Genomic DNA, 13,826 nt, shown 5'->3' with positions numbered 1-13,826 from the left:
AAGCAGTACGGGGACACAATGTACTATAGGGTGTCTAGTTTTTAATTACTGAGAATATTTTAAGTCAACAAGGGACTAATATGACGTCATGATTAATATTCACAGCATGCGATCATTCAACATCCGCCATCTTAGTCCTTCACAGAGGGGATTTCTTCCCACGACTCACCACCTTCTATGTCTTAGCATGCTCCCACCACTACACAGCCCTCCCCGGATACGTCTACAGCGCACTGCATATCCGACACAGCACCCAGCATGCGTCCCTCCCAACCACAGCACGTGTTCCTCTCCATCTGATCCTCCTACCTTGAACTCCATAGGAGTGTACTTTTCATTCTTGGGTGTAGAGCTGCCCTTGTAATGAAGGTGGTTGGGGGTGGCCGGGTGGATTACGGTGGACTCTTGGGATTGTCTTTGGCAGCGTTGGCAATAAACATAGATGACAAATGTCAGGAGACTGGAGCCAAAGAAACAGGAGACCCCGGTGGCAATCAGATGAATGAGGCTGAAACCTGTAGGAGCAGCGGGAAGAAGACACCGGTCAAGATCTGATTCACGGTCATACGTCTGGTTTCATGATATAGTCACTTATCCCAGAGATGTCTCAGCAGATGTCAGAATGAAGTTACTGTGTTTTTACCTCCACATTCCTTGTTTTCGTCAATACTTGAAGCCGGCAGAATAACTGAAAGAGAAAAAAAGGTGAAATAAGCGACAGAATTTTCTGTTTCATGATATAATCATCACCTCGGAGCGGGTAGATGAGCAGATCACTGCTGGGGGTTACCTGGAATTTCATTGTATATACAGTCTCTGAACTGAGTGCTGTTTCCAACACACTGAGCGGGTCCAGGGTTGTGTGTGTCACAATAGCGGTTACGATATTGTGTTCCATCCTCATGACACATGCTCCATTCTGACCACTCTGCCCAGCCACCTACAAGAGAAAAAACTATAGAGAACCGAAAGAGCTTAACAGTGTCTACACCCTTGTACCCAGAGACAGGCACCATCTACACCCTCGTACCCAGAGACAGGCACCGTCTACACCTTCGTATCCAGAGACAGGCACCATCTACACCCTCGTACCCAGAGACAGGCACCATCTACACCCTCGTACCCAGAGACAGGCACCATCTACACCTTCGCACCCAGAGACAGGCACCATCTACACCCTCGTACCCAGAGACAGGCACCATCTACACCTTCGTATCCAGAGACAGGCACCATCTACACCTTCGCACCCAGAGACAGGCACCATCTACACCTTCGCACCCAGAGACAGGCACCATCTACACCCTCGTATCCAGAGACAGGCACCGTCTACCCCCTTGTACCCAGAGACAGGCACCATCTACACCTTCGTATCCAGAGACAGGCACCATCTACACCTTCGCACCCAGAGACAGGCACCATCTACACCTTCGCACCCAGAGACAGGCACCATCTACACCCTCGTACCCAGAGACAGGCACCATCTACACCCTTGTATCCAGAGAGATACGCACCGTCTACACCCTCGTACCCAGAGACAGGCACCATCTACACCTTCGTATCCAGAGACAGGCACCATCTACACCTTCGTATCCAGAGACAGGCACCATCTACACCCTCACACCCAGAGACAGGCACCATCTACACCCTCGCACCCAGAGACACGCACCGTGTACCCCCTTGTACCCAGAGACACGCACCGTCTACACCCTCGTATCCAGAGACAGGCACCATCTACACCCTCGTATCCAGAGACAGGCACCATCTACACCTTCGTACCCAGAGACACGCACCGTCTACACCCTCACACCCAGAGACAGGCACCGTGTACACCCTCACACCCAGAGACACGCACCGTGTACACCCTCACACCCAGAGACAGGCACCGTGTACACCCTCACACCCAGAGACACGCACCGTGTACACCCTCACACCCAGAGACAGGCACCGTGTACACCCTCACACCCAGAGACAGGCACCGTGTACACCCTCGTACCCAGAGACAGGCACCGTGTACACCCTCACACCCAGAGACACGCACCGTCTACTCAAACTGCTTTCAGGTTGTACACTTACATGGGTCTCATTTAAAATGTTAACACTACATATATTTTTATATTAATTATATGTTAATTTTATTAATACTTGAATGTCTGGTAATTGTTTTTTTTATAAGTACTCTTTCATTCTTATACCCTACAATAATTAAAAAAAAAACTTCACAGAAAAATACACTTTGATATCAGGATACACTGGATACATCTTTATATTTAGACATCTTATAATCTGATATTCTAGACTAGAGGCCTGTTGGTTGGAATCAGTCTATGCGATATATATAATATATATATATATTTATTACATTGCGGCAACCACTTCTTTTGGGGACACAGAATAGTGACACGCTGAATCGTGGGGTCACGGATTAAATAAAGTTGAGCTTTACTGTTCTGACAGCACTGATCTCTAGAGGGAGATGATTGTGTCATGTAAGACGGAGATTAGTAGTGTAAGAAAGAAACATACATCTTGCTCCGTCTATAATATCCCTCCACTCCACCCCAGGGACAAATCACTGCCAGTTTGTTAACACCCTGAATTCAATCAGCATAACTAGTAGTTCCATGATGATTCCCTTGTCAAGCGTCTTGGAATTATTTCAGTGGATTGCTTATAAAATATTTATTAAAAATTTAGAAAGAAATAAAAATAAATGAAGTAAAATAAATTGCAGACAGTGGAGAACAATTTGTGTTGTCATTAGAAACCTGTTCTGTACAATCTCTCCTATATTCCTGGTGCAGGAACACTTTGTGGGTGCCTGTGGCATGAACGTGTTTTTCTCTACTTGGCGAGTGATACAAAGGACTAGATCAGTTGGATACTTATCAAAGAGCTGACAGAAGTGATTTCTTTATTACCGGAGCCCTAACCTTTGCAGACACAGATTACGCGCTGCATGCAGAAGCCACTTGTCTTCTCGCCGTCCATGCTCAGAATGTACAAGTCTTCCAGGTGGTAATGTCATTTCTACCTATACGTGAACTGCAGCTCAATGTCAGCTGTGACAGGAGACTGCTGGGTTATTAGGCTCTAATCAAAGAGCACTGTGTACCCGCCTGTGTCCTCACCAGCCTGGGACTTACTTACACAACTTCACTCAGCATCCAAAAATCAGATGAATTATTTATGCTGAAGCTGGCTGACTTCCACAGCCATCGCTCCCTGTTTGCCCGCAAACAATTATAACAGTTCCTGATCTACTCCCCAACTCGCTGAGCGTTTACAAAGTGATATTCCCCTTTCTTAAACTATCCTGCCCAGGCGCCATGTTAAATAAATTCCTCGTTGTCTTTATAGAGAGTGTTGTACGGGAATCAGAAGACAGGCAATTAGCACTGAGGCTGACACGTATTACTGGTATATCACTGTATTCACCCACTGCAAGGGAGATGTATCCGCACTTCGCTGTATCTCACACTACTCATTAGAAGCCTGTTATGGTTCTAGTGTTTCTTCTGTAAACCCATCTCCATCCTGAGGGGTAATTCCCGAATGTATGGAGAATGCTTTATAAAAACACCTCAAACTGACAACATCCTTGTAAATTGCACCGGCTTTAAGGGCAAAGCAAAATCTGGGAGCCAGTTTTATAAACAAAGGGCCCCTTGTAGAAAGCAACCTGGGGCCCCTAATATTGAGAATGATTTTGATTGAAAGAAACAAACATACCAGGATAGTTTGGGGAGGAAAACTAGAAAGATCTTGACAGGGATTAGTTGCGTTAGTTTGTATAGAGCCAGCAGGTGTCACTGTTGATATTGCTGTCTATTGTTAGGTTTATACTGTGAATGAATATACTCCACAGAAAGCTGAACAAAGGGGGCTTTAAATAATAATAATTTCTAATGATTTATATTGTAAGGCTCTGTGAAATGAGAATGTAACTATTTACAGGGACAGACTGGTTATGTTGCTATAGAGTGAGACACGTTGTATCTGTATGTATATGAATCCATCCCTGCCAGAGTGACCCGGGTGACCTCCGCCCTGACCCCCCCCCGACCGCCGTACCTTCACACGGGTACGTGTTACAGAGCGCCTCCTCTGTGTGCAGCCCGATACAGATGTCACCTCCGTTAGACGGTGCTGGGTCGGTACAGGTGCGGGTGCGCTGATAGTGTCCGCCCCCACATGTAGCTGAGCACTGCGTCCACGATGACCAACAGGACCAAGACCCCTTCACTAAAACAGAAATGTTACATGGTCATTATAACGGTACAGGTGGCCTATTAACCATACAACTAACGTAGTATATATCACCCACCATATAACGCAGAATCCCTATTCTCTCTGTTAGTCAGTAAAGGGTTATTTCATTTTTAGAATACTGTTTTGAATAATGTTAACATAAACCTTTTAAAAGCTGTGTATAAAGAGATTTGCATAATCAACTACTGCTGTTAATTAAATGCATCTTTCATGTCAACCTTATTATACATATTTAACAGTAAAGAGCAGAGATACAGTATATAATGCATGTAAAGCAGAGAAAGAATATATTTTCCAAATAAAGTCAGTTTCTTCGGCTTCTGGGGATTCTGGGTATCAAAATGCAAATGAGCTTGGCCCGAAGCCATACATTGGTTAGGAGGAAATGCTGCCAATATCTACAAATGAGGATTGTGATCAATCAATGCTCCATTCCAAATAATAATAATAATAAGTAATAATAGAATTTACATGGAAATGGAGAGAACAGACTTGCTGTGATTCACTACAGGTAGAGCAGAATTTATTGTAGTTTAGAGTACACAATGGAGCAAAATATTTTTCTCCAATGAACGCAAGTATCCAAAACCATTCACAAATAAACTTATCAGAGGTCTACACACTGTGCAGACATACATACATATAACTGTAGACTGCTGGTATGCAGGGGCCCCATTATGAGGACCCCCCACACCAGTGACCCCTGTAGTTCTGATCAGATATTGCAGACAACATTTGTAGCCACTGTGTGAATTAGTGATGACCTCAATGTGTGACATTGCTGTAGTCTTTATAATCTCACAGTCCGTGTAAAACACTGCTTCAAGGCTGAGTTATATACTTATATTACAGCTCTTAGCGTTCAGAGATATATTTGTGGTTGGTTTGTAAAGCAGAAAATAATGATATTAGGAGGTATCACTAGTTCAATAATGTATTTTATAAGTGTTTGAAATTCTTCCAAAATCTAGACATTTAGGGCCATTACGAAATCTGTAAAAAGCTGTTCAGCAGCGGAGAGAGATACCAGTAATGTCAGAATTATTAGGACCTTCTAGTGCTTCCCCTCCCATAACTTCATCCTGACCCCCTACATCTCCTTCCCCATCCATAAATACTCTGCCCGTGACCCTCTGCTCCACTGAACTTCTAGTGTCCCCCCCTCCTCCAGTGACCTTCTAGTGTCCCCCCCCTCCAATGACCTTCTAGTGTCTTCCCTCTCCAATAACCTTCTAGTGCCCCCCCTCCAGTGACCTTCTAGTGTCCTCCCCCCCCTCCAATGACCTTCTAGTGTCCTCCCCCCCCTCCAATGACCTTCCAGTGTCCCCCCCTCCAGTGACCTTCCAGTGTCCCCCCCTCCAGTGACCTTCCAGTGACCTTCCAGTGTCCCCCCCTCCAGTGACCTTCCAGTGTCCCCCCCTCCAGTGACCTTCCAGTGTCCCCCCCTCCAGTGACCTTCCAGTGTCCCCCCCTCCAGTGACCTTCTAGTGTCGTCGTCCCCCACCATCCCAGAGTCTCCTCAACGTTCAAAATCTTTAAATGGTCCCTGAAGACTCATTTTTTCAAAGAAATCCATCTCTCGTCCGCTTCTCCATAATCAACATTATTACACCAACTCGGCCTTTAGTGTCCAGTCACACTTATCCCATCAGCAGCTCTATCTGTTCTTCCACCGCTTTATATATGATGCCCCCCCCCACAGGCGCTTATGCCGTGAGCTTGTTTGGACAGGGTCATCTTTATGTTCTGTTTCATAGCATTGTATGTTATTTGCATTGTGATCCCCTTCGTGTACTGCGCTCTGTAGTATGTTGGTGCTTTATAGTTACACAATGATAATAATAATAATAATATAGACTTAATGACTGAGGAGCTGGGGATAATACAGTAAAATAAAAGTAAACTTCAGTACAAGTATCTGCATAAAAACAAATTATTGCCTGTGCTGAGGCAGGTTTATTATTCATTACCGGACCTGGCGCGGTTTACACCGCAGTAAAGACCAAGGTTATGACGGTAAGAAAACAATTACCCCATAAAACAGGGACCTATAAACACCTTGTTGTTTCCAATTAAGATGTAATTGTGTTTTCCATGTATATTGTCCGACTCCTGATAAAGCTTGTGGCACCGGCGACACCAGAGGCCCCAAGAGATCAGTCCGGTCTGGACCAACGAGAGGCGACAGGGATGAATGTTCGGGACAGGAGACAGGTCCCAGAGAACACGTTCAGCCAGACCCAAGGTCTCTGTCTACGGACACGGCTGGGAACTGCTCTGCCGAACCCATTACTAGCTCCAGACTGCATCAGTAGCCAAGGGGTTAACACTGAGGTGAGGTCACTTTTAGTCTCGTAAATGGTTGTGACAATATAAAATTAACCCCTGCACTCCCCCGCCGCTCATTGGAGAAGTGTTACATTCGCATTGCGGTTACAGATCTAGAATTACAACAGATCCATTTCCTGGGCTTACAGAACAAGGGGACTTTTCTCTGACCCACAAAGAAGCTTTCAGTCCCAGACCACTAACTGACTTCAATAGCATCAATAAAATGACATTTAAACGGGAAATACGACCAGTTTACAATTTTTCTAGAACTGTTCAGTATAATGTGGGAACGAGGAGGTAATGTCTCCCTGTATAATTACATTTATTTATAGACCCGGTTATCCAGCTTGGTAAACCGAAACAGTGTCCCTAGTAGGCAACTGGGTAACGTCCTACGAGGTTACTTTTATATGTTTTGAACAATACACCGGTTACACACTGGCTTCATTCAACAAGAGCTACAAAAAAATTACTTTTAAGAAGATTTTTCAGTATTATGTCCCTTGATATTCCTTGTCTCCAGTTTAGTACATGGTAATACAACTACAGTACAGAGACGTTTGCAAGCGACAACTGGGCAATGAAGGGTCTTATTCTCACCTGGGCAGGGCTGAGGGTTGCAATCCTGGAACTCGGTGGCAGATCCTGGGCATGGAAGTCCCCCGTTACGAGGTTCTGGATTGTTGCAAGTCCTTTTTCTGGACCAGAATCCCAGTTCACACTCCCGGGAACAGGCAGACCAGGCCCCCCACGGACCCCAGCCCCCACTGATCACACGGGCCAGGTTCTTACCACTCCGCATCAAGTCATCCACAAGAGCTGGAGAGAGAAGAAAATAACGTGTCTGCATCAGTCTATATTGTAGCTGAACTACAACTCCCAGCATGCCCAGGCAGCATATAATACAACATAACATAGATGAGGCAGTACTGGTACCTTCACTAAGAGATTTATCATGAAACACGATCCTTCAGGTTTGTAGTATTAATATACAAATTCCAATTTAAACTCACAGTCTGTCTCACAGGCCGCGGAGCCGTCATTAGGGCAAAACCGGGTCTCCGTCTTCTTCCTCCCAAACTGCAGCTCGTGGGGGTCAGAGAGCTGAGCGCGACAGGTGTACCGGAAACGCTGCTCCTGGCGTGCGCCTCCCTGTGTGATATTTACCGGCATCCAGGGCGTCCAGGGGGTGTTTCTCCGCACCTCAGGACATCCTTCAGCGTTACACGTGCGGAATTCCTGCAGAGTCAGGAATATATCATTTATATACACAACTTCCTGCCCTTGAGGCTATAAATGGACGAGGACAATAACTTACTGCGCTAGATAATAGGATTACACACAATGTACAGACACTAGGTCTATATAATGATAACATCCTCATGTATCAGACTGGATGGAGTGTTTACCTGGGCGCACCCGGGGCAGGTGTTCCCGTTCTCACAGGTCCGCTGTCTGGTGTGAATGCCGCCTCCACAGTCAGTGCTGCACTTGCTCCATGAACCCCATGAGGACCAGAAGATCGGAATGGGACACGGACTCTTTTCATTACAGAAGCTGAGGAGTCAGAGAAGAAGGAGATGGAACTAAATTCATCTCCTCACAGCACCAATCTGACCAGACTGATACCAGGAATAATAATGTCCCGCGTCCTCTGCCCACCGCCCATGAGAAGACAACTGCTCGGCCCTTGTCTTACAAGGCACCGCTTGTGTCCTTTTTTGCTTGATAAGAGCTTGTTTACCGATTATTTATGTCTGTAAATACGTTTTGAAGACTTCGTATATCTTACACTCACTTTCTCCACCACCAGCTACAATTCCCTGGTCTTCTTAGATTGTAAGCTCATTGGGCAAGGCCAGCTTTACCTTCTGTTTCATGTCATTGTATATAAATTGTTTGTATCATGATCTGCTCAATATTCGAGCTGCGCAATGTGTCAGCGCTTTATGAGTAAAAGATAATAGTAATAATAGCATTCAGCCCACTCCTGCAACTAGGCTGATCCATGTTACCCCAATCTCCCAACTGCCAGAAAAATTATAAAATATCAGTAATATGTAATTATAACTGGGGCTGCCGTAATTTTTGCTATAATATCCAAAATAAAATGATGTGGAAATATTTTCCTGCCAACTTGGGGTGACGGGCTATGTTGGGCCTGTGAAACGCAACACACGGATCTAATCGTGTTCGTATTGGTGTATATATATATATATATATATATATATATATATATAGTGATGATGATGATGTATATAGGACATTTTTCTCTGAGGGTCAGATTAAAAGTGCAGAAATCAATGACTTCAGTTCTTTTGTTATTTTATCTGGTTTACATATAAGGACTAAGGTCTAATAAATACATTTGAATTAAATTATCAGCATTTTGATAATGGCGTTCCTTAAAGAAATAATCAGCATTTGTGTGTTGAATGCACAGTTCTAGGAGTCACGGAGAAGGGATCTGACATTAGCATATTACAGCGCAGAGAACTTATAATGAGAAAGGGCAGAGGGAGAATGAGAGAGAGACGTGAATTAGCTCAATTAACAGAATATTGATGAAGCAGAAATTTCTGCTCTCCATCTGGAATCCAGTAAAAGGTCAGATGGGCGCAGACACCAGGCCAGGGTTAAACACCCTGCAAATGTCAAATTAAGAAACTAGAAGCAACACCAGAGGAAATTAATTGTGTTAATTAACGGAGGGACCTCAGACCCTGGATCAGCCTGTAATATGTGACATTAGCATTATATATATAAATAAAACATGATACACTGACGAAATGTCACAATCACAGCAGCTTCCCAAGTAAACTGACGTGTTCTCCATCACTGTGCCATAGTTACACGTACATCATATTGTGACCCATTGACAAAGGTCCATCAAGTTTAATCTAATTCTAAGCGGCATAACCCAGGATAAAATCCAAAACCTGCGCACTGGTAAATACAGGTGGAGCAGGATGACTTGTAACACGACGTGTACGGAGAACCAGTGCATGCGACCAGAGTTAGGTCACGCCGTTGGTTCAAATGAACCCTTCTCCATCTGTAAATACTGGTCTGACAATGGCTCAGGAGAAAGAAAGAGGAAAGCGGGAAGTTAAATATCGATCATTTGTTGGCAGCTTACAAGGGTCTGGAAAGAGATATTTGGGGAGCAGTTTGTATCCCTTTATGCTACAGACACAACTACAGATCTCTTCGGTGATACAATCTCCACATTGTTCAGGGTCTAATAAGCTGAATAATTAATCACTAAACAGACAGCACAACCACAGACTAACGGCCAAACGACTGACGAGTAACAAAGTGACAACTAATTATCTCAAGTATATGGACAACTGATGAGACGGATTAACCCTCCAGCTGCCACCATACACCATGAGTTGGTGTCTTCGGTCCATAAGAGAGTTCTCACCGTTCCTCTCTGCTCTGCCCCACGCACACTCTCCCCCCGAAGCGCGGAGCGGGATTACTGCACGTTCTCTGCCGCACCTGGAATCCTATCCCGCAGGACGTACTGCACTGCGCCCAGGATGACCACGGCGTCCACCCACCGTTCCTGCAGGTAGAAGAGAGAAGATTAGTCCAAGATAGTAAAATCTTGATTTTGGGGGTACACCCATCCAGAACCAGCAATTCCCACTCGCCCCCACTGTAAAAAGCCTCAAACTCTCACAATAAGTCAGAAAAAGTTTGTGGATCCGTGTTCCTGACAGGAGACGCCTCAGAACAGTGAGAATACAACAGGCTCAATGAAACTTTTATCATTCAATAAATTATTTGGTGCAACTGGAAATCTTTCTATCTTTGAAAAAGATGTTAGATGTTTTTTTGGGGGACTAAGGGACTTTCAGACTGAAACTTTCTTTCCTGACACCTATATATCTGGGCGAATCTCAGGGGTAGAATAGAGATAATAGAGATAACCACAAAACGCTGAAAACATCAATATATTCCTACGCAACCGCGTCAGTCAGTAATGGCGACCTGAGATGGAGGCGCTCAGTTTGCGACTTCTGAAGGCGGCCCCCGGAGCCCCACTGTGACCTTTGGGGGATCTCTAAAAACCGATCTCCCTGTAATACATTTTCATTTTTAAAGTCTAAAATACAAACCAACTGAACATGAAAACGCCTCTTGTAACATTCAACAACTATGCAAATGGTCTAAGACTTCCTACGTTAGCAGAGCAGGAACTCTGCTGTGGGTGAAAAGACTGCTTCCCCCATACAGATCTCTCTTTACCCCTACATATCCGTGGATGCTGTCGGTGGCTGTTTTAAAGAAACTGGAATTTTAAGTTGAGATAATTTTAAAAGCTTTTATCATTCCGGTAAGTGCTACATTTAATAGGTTTTAGCCTCATTAATACAGTGGTAACATTGACGGGGTGGGGAGTGGGTCTGGGGCATTAGGCTGAGGAAGGAGCTGAGAGACTCATTAGCACAGAATTAGCATAAAATTAGCACCATCAGCAAAACACTTAAACCTAACACCTACCCCCCATACAAGATATATAGATCTCTTTCCGCTTCATTTATTTACTCTTCTAAGTTCTTACAGATTTCCGAGAAGCCATTTATTAAAAGGTTTCTTAGTTCTTGATTCCTCATTATGGTTTATTTGTATATATTATTAACCTTTATTTTTTAGGGGACCACATGAGGTCCGCAGCGCTGTACAGAGGGCAAACAACAAGACAGTACAAGGTAGAACGGTACAGTAACAAATAACACTACAACTCTCAACATAGCTGCGAGGGGTATATTCAACACAGACTTATTCCTGTGCCCATTAGCGTGGGCACAACTAACAGGTACATAGTAACCACATGCAACGCAACAACAATCTTAAGTCCTGGTCGGCAACTGTAGCATATGCGTCAGGTTGATAAAACCTCTGTAAGCTTAATATATACCCGGATGATGAAGAAATCCCCAATCAGCTAACACGGATCATTAGCAGTCAATCAAAACCGCTTCGCTATGGCTGGCGCCCGTCATCATCATCCGTTATAACCTGCTCCTGAACACTTGCAAATAATATGACAGTGGTCTCAGGCACATACGTACCCTTGTCCCGGACTGCAGCTGTACACAATAACTGTGCGCAGCCTACGTAAAAACACAAACAGGCAGACGTGGCAGAATCACGCATATGTATGTACCCTGTGTTCTGGGCAGATCGATTTCACCCAACATACGCAAATAAGCAGAATACTGCACTGTCCTCTCAGTGTGTATTCTACACAGCGTTACCGAGAAAGACTTCTGAGAGCTGTTTGTTATTAGAATGAGGGTGAAACCTTCAGTTACATGACTTCAGGAGGGTGTGCGAGCAGTGCCATCAGCTAGAGGACGCACTTCTCAGATGGAAAAAAAACGAGGGGCATTTGTTATATATCATCATCATTTATTTATATAGCGCCACTGATTCCGCAGCGCTGTACAGAAAACTCACTCACATCAGTCCCTGCCCCATTGGAGCTTACAGTCTAAATTCCCTAATATAGACACACACTCACACACAGACAGACAGACAGACAGACAGAGAGGGAGAGACTAGGGTCAATTTTTGATAGCAGGCAATTAACCTACCAGTATGTTTTTGGAGTGTGGGAGGAAACCGGAGCACCCGGAGGAAACCCACGCAAACCACAGGGAGAACATACAAACTCCTCACAGTTAAGGCCATGGTCGGGTTTTAAACTTATGACCCCAGTGCTGTGAGACAGAAGTGCTAACCACTAGGCCAATGTGCTGCCCATATATATATATATATGCAATGTAAAACCAATGACACCCCAGAGGCTCACGGAGATCCTGTCTCTCTATGTGGTCCCAGAGACTAGAATGTAAGCTCATATGCACAGACAAACTCCGGCTGAAACAATCTGTGTATAGTAGGAATTAAATAATAAAGCTTCCTAAAAGTACGATATCCTGGATTGTTGTCTCTGGTAGAGATTGTTACCTATATAAGCAGCAGTCGCAGATGTCTCCGTTCAGCCCCTGGGCACTACATGTGAATTACGCAGAGTGAAGCCTCTTCCTCTAGTGACATGTCTGGCAGCCAGCGGAGGTGTCAGACTATCAATGTGCAGCGTTTGTGTAACAGGCTACAGATGTTGTTCCAGGTTGACTTTTCTTGGTATGTTAATGATTTTTACATTTCACTGATCTGTACTGCTGGGCAGAGCCCCTCACCACATCCTACCCCACCAGAGCCCCTCGCCACATCCTACCCCACCAGAGCCCCTCACCACATCCTACCCCACCAGAGCACCTCACCACATCCTACCCCACCAGAGCCCCTCACCACATCCTACCCCACCAGAGCACCTCACCACATCCTACCCCACCAGAGCCCCTCACCACATCCTACCCCACCAGAGCACCTCACCACATCCTACCCCACCAGAGCACCTCACCGCATCCTACCCCACCGGAGCCCTCACCACATCCTACCCCACCAGAGCCCCTCACCACATCCTAGCCCACCAGAGCACCTCACCACAACCTACCCCACCAGAGCCCCTCACCACAACCTACCCCACCAGAGCCCCTCACCACATCCTACCCCACCAGAGCCCCTCACCACATCCTACCCCACCAGAGCCCCGCACCACATCCTACCCCACCAGAGCACCTCACCACATCCTACCCCACCAGAGCACCTCACCACATCCTACCCCACCAGAGCCCCTCACCACATCCTACCCCACCAGAGCCCCTCACCACATCCTACCCCACCAGAGCACCTCACCACATCCTACCCCACCAGAGCACCTCACCACATCCTACCCCACCAGAGCCCCTCACCACATCCTACCCCACCAGAGCACCTCACCGCATCCTACCCTACCAGAGCCCCGCACCACATCCTACCCTACCAGAGCCCCGCACCACATCCTACCCCACCAGAGCCCCTCACAACATCCTAACCCAGCAGAGCACCTCACCACATCCTACCTCACCAGAGCACCTCACCACATCCTACTCCACCAGAGCACCTCACCACATCCTACCCCACCAGAGCCCCTCACCACATCCTACCTCACCAGAGCACCTCACCACAACCTACCTCACCAGAGCACCTCACCACAACCTACCTCACCAGAGCACCTCACCACAACCTACCTCACCAGAGCACCTCACCACATCCTACCCCACCAGAGCACCTCACCACATCCTACTCCACCAGAGCCCCTCACC

The 13,826-nt window shown here is 45.9% G+C and overlaps 1 protein-coding gene across 6 annotated transcripts in view; it reads right to left on the bottom strand.

Moving 5' to 3' along the window:
* The window catches only part of SEMA5B (semaphorin 5B), a 279,879-nt gene that overhangs the window by 21,606 nt on the left and 244,447 nt on the right, over positions 1-13,826 (bottom strand). For all 6 annotated transcript variants that reach the window (XM_075181160.1, XM_075181164.1, XM_075181163.1 and 3 more), the window contains 8 exons: positions 10,028-10,171; positions 8,010-8,157; positions 7,614-7,839; positions 7,201-7,419; positions 4,072-4,242; positions 791-940; positions 644-688; positions 310-515 (listed from right to left, as the gene is read on the bottom strand). In XM_075181160.1, coding sequence (XP_075037261.1) covers positions 310-515; positions 644-688; positions 791-940; positions 4,072-4,242; positions 7,201-7,419; positions 7,614-7,839; positions 8,010-8,157; positions 10,028-10,171 — 1,309 coding nt within the window. The remainder of the gene's footprint in view (positions 1-309; positions 516-643; positions 689-790; positions 941-4,071; positions 4,243-7,200; positions 7,420-7,613; positions 7,840-8,009; positions 8,158-10,027; positions 10,172-13,826) is intronic.

This window comes from Mixophyes fleayi, chromosome 7, assembly GCF_038048845.1.
Source record: "Mixophyes fleayi isolate aMixFle1 chromosome 7, aMixFle1.hap1, whole genome shotgun sequence".
NCBI classification, from domain to species: domain Eukaryota; kingdom Metazoa; phylum Chordata; class Amphibia; order Anura; family Limnodynastidae; genus Mixophyes; species Mixophyes fleayi.
The sequence above is the reverse complement of the archived record's forward strand: the minus strand, read 5'-3'. Positions and strand labels throughout refer to the sequence as shown.